The sequence below is a fragment of the Sapajus apella genome, unplaced genomic scaffold (assembly GCF_009761245.1).
Source record: "Sapajus apella isolate SASKATOON/1434 unplaced genomic scaffold, GSC_monkey_1.0 scaffold186, whole genome shotgun sequence".
Lineage (NCBI taxonomy): Eukaryota > Metazoa > Chordata > Mammalia > Primates > Cebidae > Sapajus > Sapajus apella.
Window position 1 is genome coordinate 133,557 of NW_022437126.1, and position 18,882 is coordinate 152,438.

At 42.1% G+C, this 18,882-nt stretch overlaps 2 protein-coding genes across 10 annotated transcripts; one reads left to right on the plus strand and one right to left on the minus strand.

Annotated features, from left to right (window-relative positions):
* MIS12 (MIS12 kinetochore complex component) lies at positions 1-5,273 on the minus strand. Of its 5 annotated transcripts, none has more exons than XM_032268834.1 (3): positions 5,142-5,179; positions 2,224-2,617; positions 1-1,994 (listed from the first exon to the last, which is right to left on the minus strand). In XM_032268834.1, exon 3 carries the CDS (start codon positions 1,952-1,954, stop codon positions 1,337-1,339), a length of 618 nt encoding a protein of 205 aa, XP_032124725.1. In that variant the 5' UTR covers positions 1,955-1,994; positions 2,224-2,617; positions 5,142-5,179; the 3' UTR covers positions 1-1,336. The 5 variants fall into 5 exon arrangements, with proteins under 5 accessions (XP_032124725.1, XP_032124724.1, XP_032124723.1 ...); XM_032268833.1 differs by having other exon boundaries at positions 4,878-5,166; XM_032268832.1 differs by lacking the exon at positions 2,224-2,617 and having other exon boundaries at positions 5,142-5,273.
* DERL2 (derlin 2) lies at positions 5,135-18,590 on the plus strand. Of its 5 annotated transcripts, none has more exons than XM_032268825.1 (7): positions 5,348-5,486; positions 6,346-6,411; positions 9,161-9,234; positions 10,342-10,435; positions 11,509-11,704; positions 11,939-12,029; positions 18,091-18,590. In XM_032268825.1, the coding sequence occupies exons 1-7, from the start codon at positions 5,394-5,396 to the stop codon at positions 18,194-18,196; spliced, it is 720 nt and encodes a 239-aa protein (XP_032124716.1). In that variant the 5' UTR covers positions 5,348-5,393; the 3' UTR covers positions 18,197-18,590. The 5 variants fall into 5 exon arrangements, with proteins under 5 accessions (XP_032124720.1, XP_032124716.1, XP_032124719.1 ...); XM_032268828.1 differs by lacking the exon at positions 18,091-18,590 and adding an exon at positions 12,270-12,944; XM_032268826.1 differs by having other exon boundaries at positions 5,352-5,486; positions 6,349-6,411.
* Positions 18,591-18,882: the final 292 nt, after the last annotated feature.

Sequence of the window (18,882 nt, forward strand, 5' to 3'; positions counted from 1 at the left end):
CCCTTTAAAACACATATATTTAATGTACGGAACTGGAAAAAGGACTTCTTGATAATAAACATATTTCATGTACATATAAGCTTTCTATATCTATGAATATTTCATTACAAATACACCCTAAGTTACTTCTTCTCTACATAAAGGAGAAACTCCAAGTCCTGTTCTTTAGGAAGATATGGAGGGCAAGCATTACCTTAGGAGCAACCACTGCTATTTCTCCCATTTCCTTGGGTGACATAACATTTTACAAGGACTAATTACATAAAGAAATATTAGATTCCATTGAGTTTAAATACAAGACACAGCTAAAATTTCCCACTGAGGGCATTAAATATTTGATGCTTATCAGTGTGAATAATTAATTACGTATAAGGCAGATTCCAAAACCAAATGAAGTATGAAAAGAAATTGGCATAAATACTTAACAGTAAAATGAAATTTCACTACTGAGTATGCTAATATGCTTCCTTTTCTATTTCAGTGGGCTCTGCATTTTTTAATCTAAGGTCTTCTGCTGGACTCTAAGATAGAACATTGTTTAACATCACCAGGGTTTTTGTCAGGGGAAGGATTTATTTTGGAAACAAAACCAACTTCTTTCTTCTTTATTAAAGATCAAGGTTGTCTTTTTTGCTACATGCTTCTTTCAGCTATATATTGATTCCCTCATGTAAGAAACTTTACAGGGCAAAAGCAAATACTCTGTGTTGGCTGTCCTGCAGTGAAATGACTAGTTAGTAAAAAAGCCACTCAGCTTGGGCAATATAGTGAAGCCTCATCTCTACAAAAAAAATTTTTTTAATTAGCAAAGCATGGTGGCACACACCTGTGGTCCTAGCTACTTGGGAGGCTGAGGCAGGAGGATCACTTGAACCTGGGACACAGAGATTGCAATGAGCCAAGATTGTGCCACTGCACTCTCCTCTAACCTGGGTAACAGAACGGGACCCTGTCTCAAAAAAATAAAAAAATAATAAAAGAGCCGCCTGTTTAATCCCTTTCTCACCTGGTCTCATCCAAAAAATAAGTCAAAATAATCAAGGTCACAAAGAACTTATGACCAAGATACAACTCTGCAAATAATCTTTAACTGGCCATGGCTTCATTTGTTTGATCCCTTCCCACTTATAAGACTCCAAGGAACAGATGCTTTAGCCTAGTTCAAAGTAGTACACACATACCTCAAGAAAGTGGACCAATAAAGAGGAAGACACAGAATACAACAAAGAGTTGACAAAGCAAATCTAAAAAAAGTATGGTTGGTTTGAACAGTCACTGGTATAAATTCCTTGTGATTCTACTTTTTGACAAGCTCCTCCTTTTGACTATTTGGCAACTAAGATATTTTCAATCGTTTCGATTCCTTTTCCACATTGTCTCTAATGTTTTGGAGTTTTCTGGAGTTGTGAACCAGGGACACTAAACTCTCCCTAAAATCACTAGTCCCATGATCTCTGCCAGCATTTTGAAGCTCATCAAAGAAAGTCAATGTCTGCTTGAGTTTGGCCTGAACAATTTTTTGCTCTTCTAATTCTGCAAGAAGGGCCTGCTTAGTACATAATTCAGTCTTATACTTCTCCTGTAACTGTTCAATTTCTTTCTGGAGATGCTGAAAATCTTCCTCACTATAAGGTGTCTCCTTACATTTATCTTCAGGAAGCAAGATGTTTGGGGGAATACGTAAAATCAGCTGCAAAAACAGTTGCTCCATTTTGCTAAAAAGGTTATCAAAACGTCCTTTCATGAAGCAAAGAAACTTCTCTGTGCATTTGCGAATATGCACTGGGCTAAGGTCACAGTCTGGGATGCCATCCAGCTTCTTCAGAATAACCTGTTCAACGGCCTGCATCACTTCAAATAGGTAGTCTTGAAATGCAATGTAGATCCGAAGCATGCATGTTTGTGGCGTGAAGCCAAAAAACTGGGCCTCATAGGTCATTGGATCCACAGACATCTTGGTTTATTTTGCTATGTTATTTTCGATTGTGAAAAATCTGCAAATGGAAAAATAAAATAATTCACTTGGAAAAAAAAAAAATCTTCTGCGGGAAGTAACATATCACACCACAGATAGCAAACAAGGAAGCAAATAAACAAAAGGAGTTTTTGTTCCTTTATGCCTGATGCCACTTCCACAACAGGATATAAATTCTTGCCTCTCTGAGGCTCCTTCCATTAGCCTATACCCTCTCTTTTCCCCTCCTCATTGCTCATTTTCCTTACCTGTGACTTTGGCACAGACCAGTCTTCTGAATTGTTATCATCCTAGACAACTTTGAAGTCTAGACAGCTGGCTTAACCAATGCCCTAGAGACTTAGTTTCTTGAGCTTCAATGATCTACACCTCCACCTCTGAGCCAACTGGCTCTTGATATTTGTAACTACTCTTCCAAACTGCTCCTACTTTTTCACTACTACCTCTTATACAATTCTTTCAACTCTTACTCATAGACTCACATTATACCCTAATCTTCAAGATTTACAGCCCCTAACCTGCTCTTGTGCTCAGCCTCTCCCACTTCACTTCTTTTCCCTATTTATTTTAGGCCTCATGACCTATCATTTTGATCACTTCATTGCCAGTGTCCTCAATTTGCTTGTCCTCCAGCCAAGCCACCTGAAAAAAATGCAATTAGAAGATGAACAAGTCCCTTGTCAGCTTTATAACCCTGCATGTTTTTTCAAGGGTCTGGGAATAATTCCTCTCAAATATAAACATATAGGAAAATAAAACCCTTATCTCCTTGTCATTGTGGTAGTTCAACCTAGGCATCTTTTCCTGGGATGAAATTGTATGCTTGTCATAGAAATAAGAGTTTTATTATTCCTTCAGATAAATGCAATTAGCTAAAATAAACTGCTACTTCAAATATCAGGTGAATTGAGAATGCACTTTATGAAATAATTTGCAGCAAGCAGTGCAGTCCAATCTTCTTATGGGAAGACAAGATGCTACTAATCTTAACAATTATGTTTGTAGGCCAAGTACAATAGCTCATGCCTATAATCCCAGCACTTTGGGAGGCCGAGACGGGCAGATCACCTGCCAGGAGTTCAAGACCAGCCTGGCCAACAAGGTGAAACCTCGTCTCTACTAAAAATACAAAAATATGCCAGGCATGATAGTGCACACCTGCGGTCCCAGCTACTTGGGAGGCTGAGGTGGAATAATCACTTGAACCTGGAAAGCGGAGGTTGCAGTGAGCCAAGATTGCCTGTTGCACTTCAGCCTAGGCGACAGAGCAAGACCCTGTCTCCAAAAAAAAAAAAAAAAAAAAAAAAAAGGAAAGAAACAGCCTCCTTGAACTCCTGGGCTAAAGAGGTCCTCCTGCCTCAGCAGTAGCTGGGACCACAGGTGTGCACCACTCTGCCTGGCTTAAACCAAGAGTTGTTTTATCAACAGGTTGTCAGGGTGATATTTGGGTGACATTTCGCCTTCTGCCAATTATTCATATCTTTTTAAAATTTTGTTATTATTTTTTTTGAGATGGAGCCTCACTCTGTCGCCCAGGCTGGAGTGCAATGGCGCAATCTCTGTGCACTGCAACGTCCTCCTCCCGGGTTCAAGTGATTCTCCTGTCTCAGGCTCCTGAGTAGTTGGGATTACAGGCGCGCGCCACCACGCCCAGCTAATTTTTTTTTTTTTTTTTTTTGGAGATGGGAGTCTTGCTCTGTCCGCCCAGGCTGGAATGCAGTGGCGCGATCTTGGCTCACTGCAACCTCCGCCTCCCGGGTTCAAACAATTCTCCTGCCTCAGCCTCCTGAGTAGCTGGAATTACAGGCACCCGCCACCACGCCCGGCTAATTTTTTTTATTTTTAGTAGAGGTGGGGTTTCACTGTGTTGGCCAGGATGGTCTTGATCTCCAGATCTCGTGAAACCCCTGCCTCATCCTCCCAAAGTGCTGGGATTACAGGCGTGAGCCAGCGCGCCCGGCCGTTTACATCCTTTTTAAAATACCACTCTTTTCAGCCTACCTTATAAACTACCAGACTTGACAGTCACTCCCATCATTCCAAAAATCTTTAGTGCTTCCTTATAACCCATGAATAAAGCATGATGCTAACCTCTCCTACCATGAGCTGGCTACTCTGCTCCAACCAAACTAAGTTATTTTCTTTCCCTCAAGGAGGGATGCCTGAGCTAAATGTCACTCAAAGAACATTAAAATACACTTCCTTGGCCGCGCTCGATGGCTCACGCCTGTAATCCCAGCACTGTGGGAGGCCGAGTGGATCACCTGAAATCAGGAGATCGAGACCAGCCTGGCCAAGATGATGAAACCCCTGTCTCTGCTAAAAATACGGAAATCAGCCAGCATGGTGACAGGTGCCTGTAGTCCCAGCTGCTCGGGAGGCTGAAGCAGGAGAATCGCTTAAAGCTGAAGTGAGTGGAGATCGCGCCACTGCACTCTGCACTCCAGCCTGGGCGACAGAGTAAGACTCCATCTCAAACAAAAACAACAAATACACTTCCTTGATTAAATCGTTCCTTTGCATTCCCATTAGGACCTCTCTTCCGGCACTGACAGATAAACTGCCGCCTCATCTTCTCTGCTAGATTGGATTTCCTAGCAGAGAATGAATGCGGCCTCATCATTTGCCGATTCCACGCGTAAGTGCCCAGGCCATCTCGGCGAATTGAGCTAAGTGCCCAAGATTGCGCTGAACAGGACCCAGAAGGCAGGGCGCAGGAACTGCTTCCAGCCGGTCCGGGCTCCCGTCGGGCCCTGCGCCCGCGCTGCATGCCGGGACCTTCAGTTCGGAGCCCGCGGCGAGGCCTACCCAGCAGGCCGCCGCGCTCGCCCGCGATGACGCCTAAACCAGTCCCGCCAGTCCCTACTCCTCCTCAGGAAAAATGCTGTCCCGCAGCACTTACTGGAGCGACCATGAGGGTGACGAATTCGAGCACACACAGGCTTCCCGCCACCTCCTCTAAAACGCCGCTGGCACGCCAAGGACAGACGGAGCGGTTGGCTCCCCAAAATTCCGACTGATACGCGCCTAGGCGAACGAAAGCAAACGCGGGATGCTCTCGCTCTCCTGATTGGCTGGTTGGGGACACCTCAATTAGTGACAGAAAGGGGCCGGGCGGGAAAGTTAGCTGTGGCCGGCGGGGATTGGCAGAGGAACCGATACTTACTCGTTTTTCCCGGACGTTGGCTGGTGGAGAAGCGAGGCTGGGGCGCTGGGGCGTTGAGGCGACGCAACTCGTGATTGGCGGGTGTGCCTTACTTAGGGCTCTACGGATTGACGACTGGCCGGTTGCTTGGCGCTGATTGGGCAGCCGCAGGAAGGCTAAGGCGGGGGGAGGGGCGGAGGTGCTTTGGACCCGCCCTGCCGTCGGGACCCACTGGCGGAAGGGGAAGTGGGGGGGCGGGCCACCGTGGGGAAGATGGCGTACCAGAGCCTGCGGCTGGAGTACCTGCAGATCCCACCGGTCAGCCGCGCCTACACCACTGCCTGCGTCCTCACCACCGCAGCCGTGGTGAGCAGCCTCAGTGCTGAGGCCACCTTCCCGTTATCTGGGCTGGATATGACTGGGTTTTCAGGAAACTGCGGTTTGGGCGTTGGGGAGGTCCAGAGGGGCTGGTCCTGGTGATGGGTGGAGGCATACAGGGATTACTCAGGGGTTCGAGTTGGTGCCGAGAAAGAGTATCCAGTGACCTGAGAAGGGAGTGCTGCTTCATGCGGGGTATGGTCAGTTTCTGACAGATGAGGGCCGGACCTGTAGTGGGTTAGGGTTGCGGGAGCCTCCCACCCAAGAAATGTGTCCGAGAGCTCTGGTGATGGCCAGGTGGTACCGTGGTGACTAGTAAGAGGAAGGTCCGCTTAGGAAAGAAACAGGAATGAGGAAAGCAAGCTGGAAACTGTCGAGAGGAGAACAGCTTATAATAAAGAGGGTCTTTGTATAATAAGGGGCTGGCTGGAGGTACCCAGCCCTAACGGTGGCAGGGTCTCGAGTCTCCGTTATTTCAATTGAGTTTTGTTGTTTGACACAGCTGTTCCAGGTGGTGCCCATGTGGTGGGTAGTCATAGCAGCTGTTTTTACTTGTCCTGTGTCTAAAATATCACCACCTGTCTGCCTCTCGTTTCTTCATGTCAGCCTCAACTATTGCAACATAAAACAAACTTTTTTTGTGTTAGGTATTGAGGATACAAAGAATTCTACCAATTCTTCAGATTTCTTTACCAACCTTTTCCTCTGGCCTAAGAAGAAAGGCTTAAAGGAAATCAGTCTAAGTGACTGAGAGTTGGAAATTGCTAGACCTACTAATCCTTTGTTGTAAATGATGAAATTTTGTCTCTTGGTTGATTTGCTTTAAGAAGCTCTTTTTCTATTTCAGCAGTTGGAATTGATCACACCTTTTCAGTTGTACTTCAATCCTGAATTAATCTTTAAACACTTTCAAGTAAGTGGTTCATCACAATAGTGATTAATGCTTCAGTTTATTCCTTTTCTTACAGTTTAGTAGCAAATCCTGTTACATACTAGCCTAAAAAAGAACCCAGTGGGGACCTTTGATTATAATTGTTTTGTCAGGATATAAAGCAGTGATTCTGCAACCTGGTTGGACTTGAGAATCCCTTAGGGAACTTTGAAGAGATTCTCAAGTTCCTCGACAAGTACCAAGTCAGAATTTGGAAGGGTAGGAATTAAAATCTGTGTTTTATTTTTAAAAGTTCCCTGCATCGTTTTGATATGCCCAGTTCCTGTATTTGGATATCACTGGTTTAGAGTTAATGTTGTAGTTTGAGAGGAGACTGACCAGGTGGCTGCTTAGGGGTTGTCTCAAAGGGATGACCTTATTTTGTCCATTCACCACCTAGGCACACCCACCACCTTGGTGTTATCACCATGGTCCAGAAACTCAATTCTGTTAATGCTTTTAAATTGTGATCTGTCTTCCAGGGATCAGATCATACTAACAAAATTCCAAAAGACCAACATCTAAAGCAGCATGGTGGTTTATTAGATTACAGTGGGAGATAGTCCTTTCCAGTGATTAAAATGCTAACAGCAGCCAGGCGTAATGGCTCACGCCTGTAATCCCAGCATTTTGGGAGGCTGAGGCAGGCAGATCACCAGAAGTCAGGAGTTTGAGACCAGCCTAATCAACATGGTGAAACCCCGACTCTACTAAAAATACAAAAATTAGCCAGGCCTGGTGATGCATGCCTGTAATCCTAGTTCCGGGGGAAGCTGAGACAGGAGAATCACTTGAACCCGGGAGGTGGAAGTTGCAGTGAGCAAGAGATTGTGCCATTGCACTCCAGCCTGGGAGATGAGCAAAACTCTATTTCAAAATAAAGTGCTAAAAGAGAGATGGGATTTCCTGTTCCAGGATGATCTTACAGACCATAGTTGGAGTAGGGGAGAGACCCAAAAGCCCATAATTGTGCCTCTACCCATGCTGTCCCCTCTGTCTCAGTTGTGTTTCATTCACTTTATACCTGTTGAGCTCTAGCTTGCCTTTCAAAATGCAGCTTTTCCGTAACCTTTATGTACCCATCCTCCTTTGTTTTAGAGCATCTCTCACCTTTACTTTGCAGTTATTTACATGCTTGTCTCCTCACTAGGATGAGGACTCTAAAATCTGGATAATTGATATATAGAACTAATTGTTTCAACATTAATAGTTACCAGTTCTCAAGAATTTAGTGATTTGTAAAGCAGTCCTGTGATCTCTTGTCACTCTGTTCCCACAATACTCACATGGAGCTGTAGTTCTATCCAAGTAAGTCTTACTTCCTACTTGGCTTGCTTGGCTTTACTTTGCCTGGGGTTAAACTCTTGATGACACTGCATTTGGAGTTAGGAGTTCTAGATTTGCCAGCAGAGTCTCCCTCTACAACCTGTGGGTCCTTGGTCAGTACATTTAAAAGTTCAACTTTTAGTTGAATAACTAGCTAGTTATTCAGTCAGTTTCAGTAAGTCTTTTAGTTTCCTATCTGTGAAATGGGGGGTAGCCTCCTTGTCTCACAGGATTATTACGATCACAAGAGGTAGTAGAAATTTTTAAATGTTAAATACTCTACCATTGTGAGTGAATACTGGGTGTGGAAAGGCAGGGAAGGCTGTATCAGGGTTTCCAACAAGAAAATGAGTGTTCAGCCAGGCACAGTTGCTCACGCCAGTAATCCCAGCACTTTGGGGGGCCGAGGTGGGTGGATCATTTGAGGTCAGGAGTTTAAGACCAGCCTGGCCAACATGGTGAAACCCTATCTCTACTGAAAATACAAACATTAGCCAGTTGTGGTGACATCTATAATCTCAGCTACTCAGGAGGCTGAGGTAGGAGAATCACTTGAACCTGGGAGCAGAGGTTGCTATAAGCCGAGATCACGCCGCTGCACTCCAGATGGGGTGACAGAGCAAGACTCTGTCTCAAAAAAAAAAAAAGAAAAGAAAATGAGTGTTCTTGTATCTCCCAAGTAGACTATAATTATTATAGCATTAGTTCTTGCAGGGAGTTGGCCATTTGTTCAGACTAGAACTTGGATATTTGCCTTAGAATATTCCTTTCTGGCCAGGTGCAGTGGCTCACACCTATAATCCCAAAACTTTGGAGAGGCCAAGGTGGATGATCCCTTGAGGCCAGGAGTTTGAGTCAGCTTGGGCAACATAGTGAGAATCTGTCTCTGTTTTTAAAAAAAAGGTTTTTTTCTTCTTTATAGATGACTCTGTCTTGGATACGTTAAAAATTTTTTAATTAAAAAATCAAAGAATTTTCTTTGAGATGTTTCTGACTGCCTAATGTAAACATTTCTCAGCAATTTATATTAGACCCTGAAGTTTTTCTCTGGTATGTCAGATCTATTGATTATATGATGATACTACATATGAAAGCACTGTTTTCTGTTCAGCAAATTAACCTAGTATTTCTACCAAACTTTCTCCATAAGACAATCACAATTTAAAATTTTCTGTCCTATTATAAATCTCACAGTCCCAATGATGTCTTTCAAACTTTTAACTAAAAGCAGCAAAAATCGAACATCGGATTGTATGCCCTCATTTTGTTTCAGAACAGAATATCACTCTGTCCAAGGCTTCTCAACCATCATAGTCATAGGATGTGTCTTTTGTATTCGTATGGAACTGTTTCCTGGTAATTTATTTGACTTAATACATCTTTCTCTTGATTTCTTTTTTAACAGATATGGAGATTAATCACCAATTTCTTATTTTTTGGGCCAGTTGGATTCAATTTTTTATTTAACATGATTTTTCTGTATCCTTTATTAAATGGGGTCAACATCAAAACTTTGTTTTCTTAGGAAGTAAAAGATTAAGTTGAAACTTTTAATCCTGTTATTTGTTTTTGGTGCCATCTTAGCTATAATATCTGGATCAGTGGTACATAAAGTAGTTGGTTAGGTAGTAATGTTTTGAAAAGATTTGTAGGTCGCTGTTCAAATGGGAGGTTTTAACCATAAAAAGATACCACTTCTACTTTTTAGTTGCTTACAAATCTGATCAAGGGAGGGGAGAAGTGATTTAACTAAGGTATATTTCCACAGTAACATCAACAGGTACAAAGTGGTAAAACAACCTGAATACAATGATAATTTAGCAGAATTTGGGCATAAGTTTTAAAGTAGGTTCATGAGGAGTGGGAACTTGTGATCTCCTTGGATCCTTGTTGCGGGAACTACTGGCTGAAAGAGTGGTGTGTCTGCCGGGCTTGTCAAGTTCCAGTTTGTTGAAAGAGAGGGAAACCCCAGCTCTGATCAATGGCAGTTGGGGCCATGGAGCACGGCATTCCTCCTCCACCCCTGCCCTTTCTGTTAAGAGGGAGTTACAGTTCAGCTCATCTGCAGCTGCATTCCTTCCTGAGGATGGCAGGAATCCATTTTAAATCCTGTTTAGGATATCATTCTGGTAAGTTTCCAATAAAATTTTTTCTCATCATAATTCATCTTTATTGACTGAGGTGCTCATACCAAGTCTGGAAAAGTAGTTTAGCACACAAGGCTTCTTGCTACGGATTTCTTCCAAGTTAGGTTGTGGAAAAGCAAAGATGGTGCAGATTAAGGTGCAGCTGAGCACAAGAAAGACTGTACAGTTTTTTAAAGGTTTAATAGGAGACAGGAAGCACATCTGTATGTTATGTGGATTAGTTCCCAGCTAGGGACAGTTTGTAAAATATGGTGCTGGTCTTGACCTTTTCTAAAACGCTTGGTAAAAGAAGGGTAATGACATTACCGCTCAAACATTCTTACACAAATGAAGACTTGACTTCTTACAAATAATATGGAATACAAGTGTACTTACATAACAGAAAATTTTACTTTGTTCATATTTGTGTGCTTAATATTTTCTTAACTTGGAACTTAAGATACCGTTACTGTCGAATGCTAGAAGAAGGCTCTTTCCGGGGTCGGACAGCAGACTTTGTATTTATGTTCCTTTTTGGTGGATTCTTAATGACCGTATCCTTCAACAAATAGAACACATACAGGAAAATGTTAAAAAACACCCTGTTTCTTCCTAAAGCTTGTCATCTGTCTCCCACAACTCACTAGATATTCTGAACAAACAGATAAAAGTAGACTTCCAGATTTTAGCATTAGGGCACTATCATTTATTTATTTATTTATTTATTTTTGAGATGGAGTCTTGCTCTTGTTGCCCAGGCTGGAGTGCAGTGGTGCAATCTCAGCTCACTGCAACCTGTGCCTCCCAGGGTCAAGCGAGTCTCCTGCTTCAACCTCCCAAGTATCTGGGATTACAGGCATGCACCACCACACTCAGCTAATTTTGTATTTTTAGTAGAGATGGGGTTTATTCTCCATGTTGGTAAGGCTGGTCTCAAACTCCCGACCTCAGATGATCCGCCCACCTTGGCCTCCCAAAGTGCTGGGATTATAGGCATGAGCCACGGTACCCAGCCCACCGTCATTTATTTTACAGCACATTTTCTGTGACAAGTTTCCAAGGCTAGAGGTTGAACAGGATGAACAAGTCAAAGGAGCTTTTAACCCAGACGGGTTATTATTAAGTGTCTCAGTTATATCATTGCTGCTTGGTGCACTTCACTTTTAAACTAAGTTGGTAAGACATTTACTTGGTGGCTATCAAAACCAAAAAATTATTTTTTAGAAAAAGAATTTTCATCTATACAATAGTCTTAGATATGCTACTGTTGGGCAAGATGGTTTTGTTCCAGCTAGCTTTATTCACCTCTGTAAAGGTGCTAACCATGAGCAAGCTTTAATATAATTATTGACCAAAGAATTAACACATTTTCCAAAGAGGCAAGAACTTCACGAAAGCAGAGCATTTGTTTGAAGTAGCTGCAATCTCAATAATTTAGCCTAAGCAGATTTTTGCATGATTGCTCTGGGTAATTATTTTCTGTTTTTTTTTTTCCTTCTATTCTAAAGATGTAACAACTTGACTTTTCCAGCTCAAACGTTTGTTAGAACACAAATGTTAGTTATCCTGCTCAGTCTTCCCCTATTAAACTTTTAATGTTGATATTTTCCTTAATGCTATCTGCTAGCTTTTTGGTTTGTTTGTGAGCTTAGTTTTCTTGGGCCAGGCCTTTACAATAATGCTCGTCTACGTGTGGAGCCGAAGGAACCCCTATGTCCGCATGAACTTCTTCGGCCTTCTCAACTTCCAGGCCCCCTTTCTGCCCTGGGTGCTCATGGGGTTTTCCTTGTTGTTGGGGAACTCAATCATTGTGGACCTTTTGGGTAAGGCTCTTCTCACTATTTTTTAAATTCTTTTACCTGTAAATGTATTTTGTCACTATTTTTCATGTATATTCTGTTTGGCCTTCATGTATAAGTATTGTAAAAGACAATAATGTTAGTTCATTAATAATTATGCTGCCATTCATCCTAAATATAGGCAATTTATGTTGGTAGGTATGCCTGCAATCTAAATTTTCATTGTCTCCCTCATCCTTTATTTCTGCTTGACTTTAGGTATTGCAGTTGGACACATATATTTTTTCTTGGAAGATGTATTTCCTAATCAGCCTGGTGGAATAAGAATTCTGAAAACACCATCTATCTTGTGAGTATTTACATACTCTTACAAGCAAACCAGGATAGGAGGTCATGATCTGTGTTTTCTTGGGCTCTCCTAGCTCCTAGTATACATAGTTGAGGTCAGTAACTATTTACAGATTGAGCAAGCTGGCTACAGTTGAAGAGCACTTGGATTGAGTAGTAACAGACAGTGCCAGGGTTGTGGCCAGAGCAAAGTTAACAGGCTCAGGATACCTTGGGAGTAACCTGGTAATTGTTGTTCCAGATGACCACTAGAACTTCCTGTTTCAGGAGGAGCCTACTGTTTTTATGAAAGCTGCTCTCCATGTTTAGTGAAGTAAGGTAGCAAAATGAGCAAAACTGATGAAAGTTTCTAATGGTGGACTTTCTGGCCTGCCAGGCAGGTGGTTGAGATAAGCAGTGAAGCAGAGTGGAAGTAGCTTTGGACTGGAAACCAGATGTAGCTGTCCTACTGACCAGTCATATAGCAAGTCCCTTCTTTTTTGCACTTCAGTTTCCTGAGATAGAACTTTGATTTTTTTTTTTTTTTTTTTTGGACATGGGGTCTCGCTCTGTCACCCAGGCTGGAGTGCAGTAGAACTTTTGATTTATGAGACCTCTTTCTACTCTGGAATTTGGTGTCCTTGAGAGATACCATATTAAAAAGGGCTCACTTGAGAAATAAAATGTTTTTGTTATAAAATGTTTGTTGTAGAATAGTTAAGCAAGAAAGTAAAATTGTCCATGATCCTGACACTTGGATGTAGCAGTGGCTACCATTGTTAACTTTTCTATATGTATTCTTCAGTCTTTACTATCTGTGTACTTTTTTTTAAATGCTGAGCCAGTCAAGGCTGTTGTGCACTATGATTGCGCCTGTAAATAGCCACTGCTATTCTTTGGCCAGGACTTTAAAATAGCCACTGCATTCCAGCCTGGACAACATAACACACGCCTGTAATCCCAGCACTTTGGGAGGTGAAGGCAGAAAGATCACTTGAGCTCAGGCGTTTTTGACCAGCCTGGGCAGCATGGCAAAACCCCCATCTCTACAAAAAACATAAAAATCAGCTGCACATGGCGGCACATGCTTGTAATCCTAGCTACTCGAGAGGTTGAGGTGGAAGGATTGCTTGAGCCCAGAGGGGTTGAGGCTGCAGTGAGCTGAGATCGAACCACTGCACTTCAGGTAGGGGGACAGAGTAGCACCCTGTCTCAAAAAACAATTTTGTAACCTTGTAGACTTAATATGTCATAATTGTTTTTTCCATCATAAAGTGTTATACAATTGTAACAGCTAGATGATATTCCATGGTATGGATATGGCATAATTTTACTAATCCCTTATTGATAGACATTGACATTAGTGCTTGGTTTTCTCTTCTATAATTGGAGTGGTGAATATCCTTCTAGCTAAATTTCTGCACACATCCGTGGTTATTTTCAAAATGTAATTCCTGGAAGTAGAATTGCTATTTTGTGGCCAAATGCCTTCCAGAATGGATGTTCAAGTTTCCATTTCAACTAGCATATATGTGTTCATTTCCCCACATCCTTATCAAACAAGGGAGGCATTTTATTTACCCTTTCCTAGTTGGATAGTTATAGGATGATGTCTCATTGTTTATGATTTTTAAAAGATGTTTTGAAACAATTTCAGTCCTACAGGAAATTACAAATGCAGTACAGGGTCTCACTTCATTGCCCAGGCTGGAGTGCAGTGGTATGATCATAGCTCACTGTTAACTCAAACCCCTGGGCTCAAGTGACCCTCCCACCTCAGCCTCCCAAGTAGCTGGGACTACAGGTGCACACCACCAGGCTCTGCTTATTTTTTTTGTGTGGAAATGTGGTCTCTCTATGTTGCCCAGGCTAGTCTTGAACTCCCATCCTCAGGCGATCCTCCTGTCTCTTGGCTTCCCAAAGCATTGGGATTACAGGTGTGAGCCACCACACCCTACTTTTTTTTTTTTTTTTTTTTTTTTTTTTTTGCAATTGTTTTCTGGCTCAACAAGATATACCAGGCTCATGTTGTGCTCTCCTTGATCCAGTCCTGGAATCAGCTGTTTCTTCAAAGAGCCCTGGTTCCTTTAAAGTGGAGAATGGTATTTAGAAGCCAAGATCTGGGTGCTAGATGTGCTCATTGCTATTGAAGTGTTGCTATTCCCAGATCCTCTCAGTGGAAAGAGCAATGGAATTATATCTATGTATGATAATGTATACACATGTATTTTTTAGATCTGTTTATTTTCAAAAACATGGGTTTATACTACCATTTCTAGTACTACCCCATGGTTCATACTACGTTTTTTCCTTTCTATTTGTTTCCTCCTGTATTTTATTATGAAAATTTCCAAACTTATAGGAAATCAGAAAAAAATTAGAGTGAGCTTCATTTAGCCACCACATAGATTCTGTAATCAATAGTTGCCCTTTTTTTTTTTTTTTTTTTTTTTTTTTTTTTTGAGGTGGAGTTTCTCTTTTTGCCCAGGCTGGAGTGCTATGGCGTAATCTTGGCTCACCACAACCTCCACCTCCCAGGTTCAAGCAGCTCTCCTTCTTCAGCCTCCCAAGTAGCTGGGATTACAGACATGTGCTACCACGCTAATTTTGTATCTTTAGTAGAGATGTGGTTTCTCCATGTTGTTCAGGCTGGTCTTGAACTCCCTACCTCAGGTGATCTGCTGGCCTCGGCCTCCCAAAGTGCTATGATTACAGGTATGAGCCACCATGCCCGGCCTAATAGTTCCCTATTCTTTTTGCACACCTATCCCTCCATCTAGCTTTCCAGTCCAAAATGTATGTGCCATTACATGTATACTTAATTCCTTATATACGTTAGTATGTATATCATTAACTAGAGTTTAGTAATTATGTGCAACAAAATACACAAATCTTTAGTGTGTCAACTAATGAATTTTTATAAATGCACACACGTGTATATATCAAGGCAGAAAATTACCATCAACCAGAAATTTCCCTGATGTCTTTCCCTGTCAGTCATTGCACCTGTCCCTCAAGAAGCAATTGCTATTCCGATTTTGTCCTCTGTAGATTAGTTTTTCATGTTCTACAGCTTCATGAGTAGAATCGTACAGTATGCATGTACTCCTTTGTATAAGGCTTCTTTCAGGCGGGCGCAGTGGCTCATGCCTGTAATCTCAGCACTTTGGGAGGTGGAGGTTGGCAGATCACAAGATCAGGAGTTTGAGACCAGCCTGACCAATATGGTGAAACCCCCGTCTCTACTAAAAATACCAAAAAATTAGCCGAGTGTGGTGGCGTATGCCTGTAATCCCAGCTACTCAGGAGGCTGAGGCAGGAGAATTGCTTGAACCCGGGAGGCAGAGGTTGCAGTGAGCTGAGACCACACCATTACACTCTAGCCTAGGCGACAGAGTGAGACTCCATCTCAAAAAAAAGAAAAAAGGCTTTTTTTTTTTAATTCAACGTAATGTTTTTGAGACTCATCTATGTTCTTGTATGTTTTTGTATTTTGTTCCTTTTTATTGCTGAGTATTATTTGATTATATGAATGTACCACTCCTTTCCATCTGCCCTTCCCAGTTGTCCTAACCTGATTCTTAATATGATTGTTTTTACCTACCTAATTACCCCCATATGTAACCAGTGTTTCATCATAGTCTCCACCTCCCCAATATGGATGCCTTGCTCATCTCACTCACCCTCAGATTCCCCAGACCAGGCTGCCCTCTTATGGGGATACACTCCCCGCCCTGCTCAGGCTAACATCTTGTCAGACCACTTCCATGTACTCATGGTCTGATGGGCTCTTGACTCCCTGTACCAGGCTGTGCCCCCACCCTCATCCTGCTAATGTTTGAGCAGTAGAAGGGAGCTCAGTTTTGTTTTTGTTGTTGTTTTTGAAATGGGTTTTGGCATTGTCACCCAGGCTTGAGTGCAGTGGCTCAATCTCGGCTCACTGCAACCTCCACCTTCCAGGTTCAAGTGACTCTCCTGCATCAGCCTCCCGAGTAGCTGGGATTACAGGCATGCGCCACAGCTAATTTTGTATTTTTAGTAGAGATGGGGTTTTGCCATGTTGGTCAGGCTGTTCTTGAACTCCTGACCTCAGGTGATCCAACTGCCTTGGCCTCCCAAAGTGCTGGGATTACAGGCATGAGCCACCACACCTGGCCGGGATCTCAGTTTTTAATATACTTTCCTTTGATTATTGTGAGAGTCAACATTCTCATGTTTGTTGACCACATGGATTTCCTTTTTGAATTGCTTGTTGAATAAAAAAAATAAACAAAAACAAAACAAAATGAATTGCTTGTTGAGCTCTTTGCCCATTTTTTCTATTGGTATGTTTGTTTTCATTGTTAATTTGTAAGAATTTTAGGCCGGGCGCGGTGGCTCAAGCCTGTAATCCCAGCACTTTGGGAGGCCGAGGCGGGTGGATCACAAGGTCAAGAGATCGAGACCATCCTGGTCAACATGGTGAATGAAACCCCGTCTCTACTAAAGCTACAAAAAATCAGCTGGGCATGGTGGCACGTGCCTGTAATCCCAGCGACTCAGGAGGCTGAGGCAGGAGAATTGCCTGAACCCGGGAGGCGGAGGTTGTGGTGAGCCGAGATCGCGCCATTGCACTCCAGCCTGGGTAACAAGAGCGAAACTCCGTCTCAAAAAAAAAAAAAAAAAAAGAATTTTAAAAACTCATTTTGAAGTATACTTACATCATAGTACTTAGAAAGTCTTTTGGACATTTACTATCCCCTCCTGTGTTCTGCAGTAATTTTTCTTGGGATGCATTGTTAATTTTTTTTTAATTTTAATTGTGGTAAAATAATACCTAACATAAAATTCACCGCCTTAACTAATTTTAAATGTTCAATGTCATTAAGTATATTCATACTATTTTGCTTCTGTCACCACCATCCATAGAACTCTTTTTATCCTGCAGAACTGAAACTCTCATTAAACAACTCCCCACCCCACTCTAGCCACCACCATTCTATTTTGCTTTCCTGAATTTGACTACTCTATGTTACCTTATAAGTGGAATCATACAGTATTTGTTCTTTTTTGTCTGGCTTATTTCATATTTCATTTAGCTTAAAGTCCTCAAGGTTCATCCATGTTGTACCATGTTTCTGAATTTTCTTCCTTTTTTTTTTTTTTTTTTTTTTGGAGACAGTCTTGCTGTGTTGCCCAGGCTGGAGTGCAATGGAGCAATCTCAGCTCACTGTAACCTGTGCCTCCCAGGTTTAAGCAAGTCTCCTGCCTCAGCCGCCTGAGTAGTAACTGGGATTATAGACATGTGCCACCATGCCAGGCTAATTTTATTTTTGGTGGAGATGGGGATTTTGCCATGTTGGCCAGGTTGATCTCGAACTCCTGGCTTCAAGAGATCCACCCGCCTCAGTGTCCCAAAGTGCTGGGATTACAGGTGTGAGTCATTGTGCCCAGCCCATTTCCTTCCTTTTTGAGGCTGAATAACATTCTGTTAGACTGCGTGCAGTGATCCCAGCTGAGCCCAGGTGGCACAGCCGTAATACCAGCTACTCGGGAGGCTGAGGCAGGAGAATCACTTGAACCCAGCACTCTAGCCTGGGTGACAGAGTGAGACTCCATCTCAAAAAAAAAAAATATATGTGTACGTACCTACTATATTTTGTTCATTCATCTGTTGATGGACATGGTGATACCTTGATTATGGGGAGACATTGTGAAATGATAAATATGTGAAAGTCAGGTTACAAAACAGATGTAGTGTGATTTAACTTTTGTAAAATTAGGTCATGTAAAAGTTCCTGAAGAATAACTAAAACATGGACAATAATTACCTCTAGAAATTTAGGATATTTTGTTCATCTGTATTTCCTCCTTCTCTATAATTATTATGATATGGATTGCTTTTGTAGTAAAAACCGGCAAAGATAAAAACTAATGTAAATGTTAATAATTATAGATGCTCTTATAATATGTTAACTGTTTAATAGTCAGGCAGGTGTAATACTTACCTATTGGTGGACCCCTGTGGGAGCTGAACTGACCTTGTATTACCTAGGACCTGAGATGACTCTGGGACCAAATTATATCTGTTGCCTGTCTTTTAGGAAAGCTATTTTTGATACACCAGATGAGGATCCAAATTACAATCCACTACCTGAAGAACGGCCAGGAGGCTTCGCCTGGGGTGAGGGTCAGCGCCTTGGAGGTTAAAGCAGCAGTGCCAATAATGAGACCCAGCTGGGAAGGACTCAGTGATACCCATTGGGATTCTTTTATCCTTGGTTGCAAAAGTGTGGACACTTTTGACAACCTGGCAGATTTTAACTCCAGAAGCACTTTATGAAATGGTACACTGACTAATCCAGAAGACATTTCCAGCAGTTTGCCAGTGGTTCCTCACTACACTGGTACTGAAAGTGTAATTTCTAGGAGCCAAAAAACTGTAGAAACAAATATCCTGCCACCTGTAACAAGTACGTGAGTACTTGATTTTTATGGTATAAGGCAGGGCTTTTTCTTCCTCTTCTTGATAGATGAGGCCATGGTGTAAATGGAAGTTTCAGAGAGGACAAATAAAACTGAATTCCATTTTTCTTTCACTGTATTAAAGCTTTTGTGTGTGATCTTTTAAATTATGATGATGTAGCTCTCCTACGTAGATCTAAGCTCAGAACAGTTTTCACAGCTGCTCTTCTTGTGTCTTCACAACTTTTCACTGGATTTCATTTCAGGATTGGAAATATTTGGCTGTTATGCTGTGATTGTATAAATCTTACTGATTCAGAATGCAAGATTCAGCAGGAAGATGATTTATTTCCATCACTTGGATAAGTTGTTCTCTATCTGGGTTTTGCAAAACTTCGTCAGGCAACATGGAAAAAAAGGAGGGAGAGTGG

Excerpts from the sequence above, each read along its gene's own strand:
- MIS12 (XM_032268832.1), bottom strand. The coding sequence starts at position 1,954 with ATGTCTGTGGATCCAATGACCTATGAGGCCCAGTTTTTTGGCTTCACG.
- DERL2 (XM_032268825.1), top strand. The coding sequence starts at position 5,394 with ATGGCGTACCAGAGCCTGCGGCTGGAGTACCTGCAGATCCCACCGGTC. Across the intron at positions 9,235-10,341 it reads TTATTTAACATGATTTTTCT|ATACCGTTACTGTCGAATGC; the intron begins GTATCCTTTATT and ends TTGGAACTTAAG. Across the intron at positions 11,705-11,938 it reads AATCATTGTGGACCTTTTGG|GTATTGCAGTTGGACACATA; the intron begins GTAAGGCTCTTC and ends GCTTGACTTTAG.